This window comes from Cetorhinus maximus, chromosome 4 (genome assembly GCF_964194155.1).
Source record: "Cetorhinus maximus chromosome 4, sCetMax3.hap1.1, whole genome shotgun sequence".
NCBI lineage: Eukaryota > Metazoa > Chordata > Chondrichthyes > Lamniformes > Cetorhinidae > Cetorhinus > Cetorhinus maximus.
This window is the reverse complement of record NC_135882.1, coordinates 3,370,299-3,382,381: the sequence shown is the minus strand read 5'-3', so window position 1 is coordinate 3,382,381 and position 12,083 is coordinate 3,370,299. Positions and strand designations below refer to the sequence as shown.

The 12,083-nt window shown below is 39.4% G+C and overlaps 1 protein-coding gene across 1 annotated transcript in view; it reads left to right on the top strand.

Moving 5' to 3' along the window:
• Positions 1 to 12,083, top strand: part of LOC144679444 (eukaryotic translation initiation factor 3 subunit E) — a 140,920-nt gene that overhangs the window by 99,904 nt on the left and 28,933 nt on the right. Inside the window, exon 10 of the mRNA XM_078539827.1 lies at positions 177 to 286. Coding sequence (XP_078395953.1) covers positions 177 to 286 — 110 coding nt within the window. The remainder of the gene's footprint in view (positions 1 to 176; positions 287 to 12,083) is intronic.

Here is a 12,083-nt window from a genome sequence, read left to right as displayed (position 1 = left end):
TTTCCCGATGTTGTCTAGTGAGCATCATTTACTTCTAAGGTCATTTAGATGTTTTGCAGCTCACGTAACGACAGCAAGAGCTGGTTTTATAAAGCAAATGGCGATATCTTGCTAGTTGAATGGTTTGGTTTAGTATGGAATTGAACATTTTTCTATATAATTATTTCTCATTCCAGGTGCTTGTGAATGACTTTTTCTTGGTGGCCTGCCTTGAGGACTTCATAGAGAATGCCCGACTCTTCATCTTTGAGACATTTTGCCGCATTCATCAGTGCATCAGCATCAGGTACAGACATTTCTCAATCTCTCAATTTGTGCTGCTGCAGCAGCTCCTTAAAAGGGGGCATCTCGTAGCAAGCAAAACATTGAGGGTTTCACTTGGTGGTTCCCTGGAAACAAGCCCCATTCAGACTTAAGGATGGGCAGTCTATTGGCTCCTGAATAACCTACCCTTTGAAGTGAATGAATCAACTGGTATGGTTCCCAATTAATTGACATGTGGTAGTCGTCATAAAATCTTCAATGTATAAATTTTGTGTTCAGATGATTTTTAGCTCCCAATATTTGCATACAGCTGTGTGTCACTGTCACTTCTGTTCCAACATTGTTTTAATATCTTATTTTCAACTTTGGGATTGAGTGGAATGTTGGAGTTTGAGAGAATTCAAATTCATGGCCTGGATTTGAATTGAGGCCAGACGGTGGTTCTCTGCTCTTTAATGCACCTGCCTCTTCTTTGCTGTCTTTATATGGTTTGATATGAGTATGCATTTGAATGAAATATGCTGTTTCACTTCTTGGCTTTGTTTTCCCGTGAAGCTGATTTAAGAGATGAGCTGGCTCATGTGTGGGAATTAGCGCTCTAACCAGTACAATGCTTGAAATTTAATGATTGCGTGACTTTCATGGTATTTGATGGAGTGGGATTTGGATGTTCTCCTCGTCCTAGTATGAGCTCAAAATATTAGCTTGTTATTTGGCCTTTCAAGTTAGGAGTTTCGATAAATACAATCTGTTCGGCAAGTACAGATTCCCTTTGCTGCTATAGTAGATTGTACTTAGTCAACCATGATCAGAAGGAACACACGTGGCCCTGATGGGAGATGTATATATCATAGCTCATTTTTATATAACTAAGTCTTGTAATCTGTAATACCCAAGAAAATCAAATCTGATCTTGAAAGCCGTTGTGACTCAGTGATAAACATGAACTCTTGACGGGGGATCAAGTGTTACAACTCCTGGTATGTAGGCCAGTTTAACCCAGACATACTCTCCCCACCTCCTCCTCCTCACCATATGAGAGTTAGAGAACAGTGAAATAATTGTGTTTAGACCTCAGCTGAAAACCTGAAAAGAATGGTGAGCATCTTTGCCTTAGTTGACTTCTTATCTAGAAGGGATGATGCTTCAAATCAGAATCTGAAATCTTCCTTTTTTTAAAAAAAAAGTTCAAGATATGTACTGAATGTTGGTATTTTGCAGAATTGCCCCTTAATGCATCTGCCCCTTCTTTGCCGCTGATGTTTGATGTGATTATGTATTTGAATGAAATGAGACTACTGTTTGAATCATCCATATGCTCTATTTTTACTCGGTGTTGCTTAAAAAGTGTGGCTGCTTCTGACGTGCTTGTGACTTATTTGTAATAATTGTTGAAATACAGTGGCTGGTCTGATTCAGTATTGGAAGCAGATTGCCTGAACGTAGCTATGTTCTACACCACAGGATGCATGCAATATTTGAGCTTGTCTTTAAGCAGCAACTATTAAGCTAATGCTAAACATGCACATGGAGTCACAACGATAAATTAGCTCCTGAAACAAATAAAAACGACTCAGTCTCCCTTATTAACCATCATTCTAGGGCAAAAAAAAGTTCAGTTGTTCTAAGTGCCAGGAACAAGGTACAATAATGGGAATCTTCAAATTTAATACTTGTTTGGAGCCAAGTGGGTGACAATATGACTAGATAGGATAAAATCATGTGCATTGCTAACCACACAGTTGTAGGGGTGGGTTGAGGAAAGTGGGGGGATAGTAAGACTGACATTTCCTAAAGAGAAAACAGCCAAGACAGTTGTCGCAAGATTTTATATGAAAGAGATTGTTCTGCACAACACGCTCTGCAGCCTTTCAAAGCAATTAAGAGGTGAATCTGAGCAACTGGGTTATTTTAATTTTGCAAAGGCGATCCAGGCCCTGTGATGTCTGTGCCCAGGTATCTCTGTTCACCTGCCCATTAGTGATGATCATTGAACACTGATAATAAAAGTCATAGGCACTAATAAGAACAATTTCTGCTCTTAGTCTGGCATGCTTGGAGTTTCTAGATTAAGGAAGCAATTAAAAATGTTCTTAAGGATTGGATTAAGATTTCTGAAGGCCTCTTTATTCCAGTTGGATTGTTTCGGGTGTCAGTCTGCACCTTTGTCAGTGGCTTATGTGATCAAGCAGTTGGGCAAGGATGTGATTGGCCGTTCTCGGGCATGTTTGGAATAGTTTTTTAAAGGTCTTAGATTTGCTTTCACAACTGTGATTAGTTGAGTAATTCTTGTTTCAATGGTACTTTTTCTGAAAAATTTGGAATGAATGAGTTCTTGAGACATTTAATGATAACAGAGTTCCCATCTCGATGGTATCAATTGGAAGGATGGGACTTTCACGGAGTTTTAGGCTCATCAGTATTACGTGACCTGAGCTGGTGACAATGTTTAATTGTGAATAACCGGCTGGCTGATCAATGAGCCTAAAGCCCTGTTTTTAACTGAATCTGCTTGGCAAGAATGGGCATCTTGGGGCTCGAATCCTGAATTATATCCCACCCCTCTTTCAATTCCAGCCTGAAAAAGCCCTGTTCTCATCAGTCACATTAAGTTAAAATCAGGGTCTAATTGTTTGATGTGGAAGCTTTGTAGATTGGAAAGCATATGCGAATTTCATGGGCAGGTTTGAAATGCCCACTGTTAGCATCATGACTGGTCTTCTCTTAAATTCTCTTAAAATTATGTTGCATCTGTAGGGCAATGTGACACGTGCACACTGGATTCAAGCTTTGCAGGGTGGGATACGTGTTATGATATGGCAGGCTGACAAAATCCACAAGGGAAACTTGGTCACGCTATCACAACGGTTTTGCAATTTGTATTTATTACGGCAAGGCTTGTGCACTGAGGTCAGAAGAAATGAGTTCACTACCACTTTTAGAGACTTTAATTAAAACATTTATTAACAAAAGAACAAACTTAAATACACGTACAAGATTATAGTTACACAATTATAACAATTCCCAAAATTTCTACTTAACCAGGTTCCCCATTACACACCCCCTTTAAGGCAACAGTCCAAATAGATTCCAAATTTATAAAGTCATCCAGCAATATTACCGCAAGCACCCACTGGACAATGGACTTTTAAAGGCTTTTAACACAACTTTGGTTACTGGAACAGCAAAACCTCTCCAGGGGTGGGTGGAAGCTTGTTCTCCAAGTCTGTTTCACACAGCCACCTTTCAAGATCTCACTCGGCCACCCCTCACAAAGCCTTCCATCCTTCTTAAGTATATTTTATCCCTTTCGATTTGTAAATCCCATTGTCTTTGGAAGTTACTTTTCCCAGAATATAAAAATCTATCATCTTCTCATTATGCTCCAGCACTTTTGGGAAAAATCAATGTAATAACCTTGCCTTATTTATCTTGCCAGTAGTAAACATTTTCCATGTCCCTTTAAAAATCAAGCACTTCTCCACTTATCTAAAAATGCAAATTTTATTCGCACCGTCTCTGCTGAGACCTCACCCGAGCTTACTCATCTCCATTTCAAATGCCCGTTTTACACCTAACTACTTTTTATATTTTAAACCCTACAGTTTAATCGTTTCTAGTTTAATTAAATTAACCCCGCACACACATATAGGCCTGCTTTAAAGTATCCCACAGTAATATTAGGAAAAATATGATAGTTCCTTGACACGTCATTCGTATTCCTGATACCAGACTCCCAAAGTAACTGCTCTACTTGGTTGTGATCGGATACTCCCAGGAGGACAGTTGAAACGCTTTAGGGATGTCCTCAAAGTATCCCTGAAGAGGTCAAACATCCCTGCCGACTCATGGGAAACTCTAGCTTGTGACGGACCAAAATGGAGATGATTCATTTGGGAAGGCACTAAACATCCCGAGAGACTTTGGGAACACACAGAAGTGAAGTCAAGGCATTGGAAGCGCGCACAAACCTTCAAACGCCTCATTTACCCAACCCTTCAAGTATCACCTACCCCACATGTGACAGTGGACTTACCAACCATCTCGGAACCCATCGAAATGGAGTGGCAGCAAGTCATCCTCGACCCTGACAGGCTGCCTATGAAGAGAAGAAGAAAGAGGACAAAGGAGTTTGCATATGGCATTGTTCACAGCTTGGCTTGTGCCTGGGGCCATGGAGCAGAGTTTTATCTGTTCACTTGGTCTGTCTCTTTAAGGCCACTGCTGAGTTCTCAATGGGAATCCAGGTAGTTGATAGTTGCTTGTAAATCGGTGACAGTAATTAGGGATCAATTTTGGGTTCCTGATTAGAAGCTTTATTTAAAAGGATGGTTTTCCGTCTGTAACAGTATCTGATAAAAGTGCATAAGCTTAAAACTTTTGTATAGATGTTAACAGGTCCCTTTTAGCACTTTCAAGTAGGTCTTGAGAGAACGCTGTTACAAAGGAGGCTTGTGAGAGTGAGGAGGAGTCCACAATTGTAAGAGAGCTCTGTAAACACTCATTTTGTTTGGACCCTGGAAATAAATTGTTTCCTTATCCGATGAAAGTAGATAAAGACCAGCTACATAAATTTCTCCAGCTGTTTAGCTTAAGATTTTATAAGATGCTAAGTGTCACAAAAGTATAATAATTCTCATAATATTATTGTGATTTATTGCAAAAGTAGGTTAATCGTGGGATTTGGATAGTTTGTGTGTGAGGGATTTAATTGAATTGGGGACAGCTGGTCTGGAGGCTTTGATTCATCAAAAGAAGCTAGGTTTGAAATACTAAATACATAAACTTGGCTGAAGTCTTAGAATGTGAGGTGAGGAAAATTTGCATTTTTATATAAATCAGGGTAGTTTGAATTTCAAAGAGATGATAGGATGTTACACCTAGTCAGAGAAGCTAGGCCAAGCAGTGTGTTTATTTTTCCCAAAGGTTACTGATGATATTAGCACCGTGAAATGATTTATATTATGAGAAAGGTAAAGTTCCATAGACACATGGGAACAATGGGATTTACATTAAAACGGAGAAACATGTGCAAAGGAGGTTGAAGCTATGTGTCAGGGAAGGCATTGTGAGATCTACCAGAAGTGTGAAAGGCCTCCAGTATTTGTGCATCCAACCTGAAACTGAAGCTGGGAAAAGCCACTTTGAATTCTACTGTCCAGGTATTGTGTTGACTTGCCTGGGTCTGTTTAAACCTATTTGTTTTTGCTGTTGCCTTAAATTGGATGCCAGATTAATTAGGGGTTTTAGGAGTTATTATAGTAGTAATTTGTAGACTTACGCATGTGCTTGAAATCTTATCTACTAATAAATGTTTAATTTAGTTTTCTAAAAACCTCTGAAGCCATGGTAGTCTTATTACTACTGAATTCAGGGCACGCATCTCGAAATAAAATACAAATTGCAAAACCAGTGTGACCGTGTGATCTAGTTTCCCTTGTGGATTTGATCCGCCTGGCACACATCATCTGCTGTGTCATAACACTAAGATATAAAACTTGAAAAGATGAAATTTCTTGCACCTTCCCATTGCCAACATTGCAAAAGTACTTTGTGTAGTAAATTGCTGTAAGTAGCAATTTTCCTTTGAGCAGTGAATGACCTCCTCTTGAACTGGAAGAAATGGCATTTTACAAGACCTGCTTTGTGCTATTCTACAGAGACCACAAGGACACTATTAGTCACTTCTTTTCCCGGAGTTAAATGAAAGAATAAATAATACAATTACGTGAGACTAAAACTTTATGTTTCTGATAATGTGCGTTTGTGAAAATCTATGCACCAGGCATTGACTGCATGGCGTAAACTAAGTGTTGGCAGAACCTGATTGCAACAGTATATTGGATGGTGTATATCATGCAGCACCTCAACAACTTTGACAGCTGGGATTTTGATAATCCGACCCTCATGGTAGATGACTAGTGCTGAATTGTAAATGGTAAGTTGGGGGAGTACCTTAAGAACTGTAAATGAAAGCTGTACAGAAGTTTGAACAATTTGGAATAGGTGGAGGATGAGGCTGCCCAGGTGGTCAGTGCAGTGCAGTCCCTACCCCTTAAGGCATCCACTTTTAACTTAGAAACACCAGCAACAACCAATTGCTGTTTTCACTACTGATTACAAAGTTGCTGCTGCGTCTTGCAGCATGTTGGTGTGCAGGCTATTACAGGGAGTTTGTGTCTCATTAGTTGTACCCCTTAGTTAACAACACAATAACCCAACCAAATAGTTCAGATACGACTTATCCAACCAACTCTTCATAAGCAATCAGTTTTATCGTTAGCATTTGCTTGTCTCCTGCCCCATCTCCTGTCAAGTGCAAGTGGAGTGCAGGTCTCTCTTGTTGCTCCTGTCTCTGCTGTTCTTATGCAGACAATCATTGCAACAGAAGTAAGTTACAGAACACGAGCAATACAGATTGAGTTGGCTGCAGTCTGTTGATTTAAAAACAATCAACAGCAGTTGTATCATTAATCAAAGATTAAACTTGTCAGCCCCAACATCACAATAATTTTCCCACCCCAAAGCATTTTCATGCACTTGTTCTAAAATGAATATTTTTGAATCCCTGGCACTTTAAACTTGTCCAAGGCGTGCCCACAAGTGTTGTTGACGACCAGGTTTTTTTATTAATGAGTCTTAATAGATTGACTCTGACTTTAAAAGGATATTTCTCAATGTCACTTAGTGGCCAGAGGTTGAGTATACATTGTGACAGTTGACATTGCAAAGCTGTGTTGACAGAAGTGCACAATCAAAAATAGTGCTTGTGGACGTTAAGGGTGGGTGAAGAGGAAGTGTGTCCTGCACAAAATCTCTAATAATATGTAGTTTTTGTTTGTCCACACTGTTGTGCTTGGTCGTTGGGTTGATTTGGTAGGTGGAGCCAAGTGCGCATGGAGGCACATAGGGTGCACGGAGGGCTGGAGCATGTGATACACATGCAGCTGTGGTAGTGGGGGTGGTGTACAAAGAACAGCAGAAGATAAGGAGAGCCCAAGAACAAAGTTAGCCTGGCTGGAGGGATCTGAGGGGAAAGTAGGGGAGGGGTTGGTCGGTGGCGGGGTGAGGGGAGTTGGTGGAGAAATGAAACAATGGCAGGTAAGGCAAGCCCAACAAGAATTACCCTGGCTGGAGGGATTTGAGGAGATGGTGGGCGGGAGCAGCATGAGAGGAAGGGGAAATGTTTGGAAGGGGTGGGATTGGGGGATGGAATGGGGATAATTTGAGATGGATGGACTGGATGGCAATGGCACAGGAAGGTAAAATGGAATGGGGATTTAAACAAGTACTGTTGCAATAAGGATACTAAATTCATTTAAAATATTTCACAGGTCTGCCAGTTTTTAATAATGTACATTGATCAACCATGCAAACCATTTCCCTAGAAATTTTCAAACAGCTTCCCTTATTGCCAGAATGTTCATTGCAGCTGTGCAAGTAAATAAGTTCCTTTGCTCCTCTTGCATCTGATTACTGAAAATCTTCCACTCATAAGGTAACAAGTTGACAGAAATTCACTGATAATCCAGAACATGAAATAGAAAAACTACCGCTTCCTCTCCTCAACACGCACAGTCTCTCCTATCTCTCTCCTCTGTTCTTTTTCTCTCATAAATTTACATAAATACATCTTTATCCTGCTCCAAAAGCAGTCTGAAAAAAATGTTTTAATTTTGTTTTGCCCCCCTGCAGTACTTCTAAAATGACAGCTGTGTAGTACTGACACGAATATTATGCCTAGAGCATGAAGTGTTTTTGGGCATTATCAAATATCATCAGTTATTGAATGGACGGTGCAGAAATCATTTAAATCTGAAGTCATTTAAGTTTTAATTCACCGTACTGCTGAAATTTCACCATGGCAAAGATCAAGATTTGCCACATATTTCAAAGTCTCCTTTTTAAAGCAACATAGAGCTACTTTAGGAAACTGCATGTAACAGAGGCTTGCATATTGTAAAGAAAATGGTATTTTTTTCTATTTTATGTTCTGGATTATCAATGAATTGCTGTCAAATTGTTCCCTCATTGGTGGGATATTTTCGGTAGACGGATACGTGTTTGTGGAAGGTCTCTTCTGGTTCACATTAATTTAGCACAAAATAAATCATTTAGAAGGGCTGTAATATAATTCTGTCATTAATGAAGTCTGTTAGCACTGATTTGGACATCTGTGGTTCATTTCTTCAGAGTAAAACCTGGTCTTGAACAGAAACACTCAACATCTGAAACATTAACAGGTTTCTCAACCTTCAGCATTGATAACATCCTGCTAATCAAACAGTGCTGCTAAAAATCAATTAAAAGTAAAACTATTTTAGATGTTTCATCTTTGTTAGTTTTCACTACTGTATTGTGGTGGCTATCTTTGTACATTTCACAAGTTTTAAATCTTGAATAAAGTTTGTTTGGTATGTACTAGTGGTGTGATATGTCCACACAGCAAGAAAGCAAATATGTTTGTTTTTGCTTGACAACTAAGTGCTGGTAAAGGCATTTAAGAAAACCACTTGCTATTTAGGTGGTGCCACAGGATCTTTTAACCATCCAACCGAATAAGTAAATTGCACCTCCTTTTATTACCCCATGAAAAGGATGCCACCTCCAAAACTGCAGCAGTCTCTCAGTGCAGCACTAAAACATCAGCCCAGATTACATCCTCAGATCACAGAGGTGCACATAAACTTTTCCAGTGGAAGTAAGACGACTACCATTGAGGCAAAGTGACTAAAGGGCTGTGTCGTGCATTTGAGATTTCACTTTCAAAGTAAGCACTGTATTTTCAGTTGTTCCGTTGAGCACTTTGCTCTTTGTGCTGTGAAGAGCACTTGAAATATTGTACCGCAGTTGTGAGCGAGCTGACCCTGGTCCTGGCAGCCATCTCATCTAAATGGGAAGTCTTGTGCACTTGTGTGTTCATATGTAGTTTTATGCTTTCTTCTAATTATTGTAAGTATATAATGGTAGGTCCGAGTATGAGGATCGCTCAAATCTCAAGACTTGCTGAATAATTTGTTCCCTTTTAAGGAAGCAAAGCATTTGTGAGATACACTTATTTGAGGTATGGAGGGCTTAGTCATGTTTACTTATCAGGAGTGAATTCTCCAGCTGACTGGGTATTCTGCTGATCTACAGACCTTGCAGTGGAATAGGCTGTAATGTTTTGCCTCTATATCGAGAGTTATATACAGATATATTAATTCTATAGCATCGAGTAATCATTACTGTCATGTGGCTTTGAAATAATCAGCCGAAAATTCTGTGGTAAATTTTAGAAACCGTTGTGTGAATACACTCAAGTTTAGCAGGGAAGCCAAGGAAACTGAACATTGTTTCAGTGAGCCACTTTGAACTTTGTGAAAATACTACTTTACAGCATGTAATGAAGCCTAAAGCTACAGTGGTTTGTCTTTCATTTATTAGCACAGTTAAATTACATTAAATCTTGTAGGTCACGTGAATAAAATTTAGAGGGCTAATCTAGACACTGCAAAGCCACAGTAGTAGTATAGAGACATGAAGATTTATTTTATGCTGCAGATACTTTCCACTCTTAATGAATGGTATTTTGTTATCAGTGAAAGCATCCAAAAGGAAACGGGGCAATTGCTAAAATGGTGCCATCAAAAGTCCAGAGGATAAAAACTGCTTGCTCTCCCTCATTATTGGCCTGAAGAAACAATGACAGTTTGACAATCCATTAGGTTCAATGTAGGCCTTGTGAGAATTTGGTCCTGTTTATATTAAGTTGGAAATCTGTATTCCCCAATTTAAACTTTAAGAAATGGAGGCCTCCAGCCTGTCAGAAACCAATGCTGACAAGTCAATTTGTAAACATGATTTGACATGAGTGCAAAAATTGGGGTACCCAGCTGTCGAACTGCAAAGCCCAGACACCCCTTCCTCATTAACATTGATCAGAGTGGGATGGCTAGACGTGTGGAGTTTTTGAGCTGTTGGTCTCATTCTGCTACAGTAATTCAAAAGATAGTAAAAGCATGTTTGTCATGAAACTTAGTAACGGGATACAGATTGAGCTGTTATTTTGACTCTTAGGCTTTTACTTTTAACTTGGATTGCCCTTGCTATAACTGGTGCTTTTATTTGTGCCTGACAACTATAGCTTGCAGTTATGTAAAGCCTTTAAAGTAGTAAAATGCCCCAAGGTGCTTAATAGGAATGTAATCAGATAAAAATTGACACAACCAGAAAAGGAGGCTAAAAACATGGATAAAGAGGTAGATTTTAAGGAGCTACTTTAAGGAGGAGTTCAGAAGGGAATTCCAGTGCTTCAGGCATACGTAGCTGAAGGCATGGCCACACTGCCCTTTGTGAAAATGTTAGAATTCAGAATCGGGGCCCTGAACAAGAATGCCTTGCTTTGCTTCATTGTCGTACAATTTGCACACTTTTCACCAGGATAGATTTGTACCAGTGTGAATGCACTATTCCGCATGCTTGCATCCCCTCAGAATTGCTGCAGAGTTGCCAGCTGAGTTACTTAGTTAATAAATTTTAAAGATATGAGGTATTCCTTGATTGACTGCTGTTGGTACTTGAATTGTAATCTTACCTGTGGTCTGTGAAAGAGAAGTTTTTTCTATGTAAGTTGGTGCTCTTGCAACCTTTAGTTGGCTATTGTGAATGTGGCTGGTGAAATGCAGTTGTTTATAGCCTGAGTTTATCTAATTGATCAGTTCATAGGAACAGAAACAGGCCATTCAGCCCTTTTGAGTCTGCTCTGCCATTCAGTAAGATCATTGCTGCTCTGTACCTCCTTTTGCTTGCTGTTGCTCCGTTTCCCTTGATATCCTTAAATATATATTGATTTTGTCTTTAAAATTTACTTACTAGGTCACCCAGCTTAGCATCATCTGTAAACATTCCAACGAGTAAGAAAAAGCCCAAGGGACAGACACACCATCTGTGGTTAACTAGAAAGGTTAAAGTTAGTACTAAAGAAAAAACATATATTGTACAAAGGCAGGTGGCAGGTCAGAAGATTGGACAGAATATAAGGAACAGCAAAAAATGACACTAAGACTAATGAGGAGGGAAAAATTAGAGTATGAGAGAAAGCTAGCCAGAAATATAAAAACAGATAGTAAGAGTTTTTATAAATGTTTTAAAAAGGAAAGAGTTAACAAAGTGAGCATTGGTCCTATAGAAAGCGAGTCTGGAGAATTGGTAATGGAAAACAATGAGATGACAGATCAATTGAACAAGTATTTTGCATCAGTTTTCATTATAGAGGGTACAAGTAACATCCCAGAAGCAGCTATAAATCAGGAAATGGAAGTGGGGGAGGAGCTCAGGAAAATTACAATCACCAGAGAAGTGATACTGAGTAAATTGTTGGAGCTGCGGGCTGACAAGAACCTGGGTCCTGATGGACTTCATCCTAGGGTCTTAAAAGAAGTGTCTGGTGAGATAGTTGATGCATTGATTTTAATTTTCCAAAGCTCCCTAGATTCGGGGAAGGTCCCATTAGATTGGAAGATAGCAAATGTAACTCCATTATTCAAAAAGGGAGGGAGACAAAAAGTTGGGAAACTACAGGCCAGTTAGCTTAACATCTGTCATAGGGAAAATGTTAGAAGCTATTATTAAAGAAGTTATAGCAGGGCACTTGGATAAGCTCAAGGTCATCAGGCAGAGTCAACATGGTTTTGTGAAAGGGAAATAGTGTTTAACCAACTTATTGGAGTTTTTTGAGAAAGTACCATGTGCTGTGGATAAAGGGAAACCAGTGGATGCACTGTACTTACATTTCCAGAAAGCATTTGATAAAGTTCCACATCAAAGGTTATTGCATA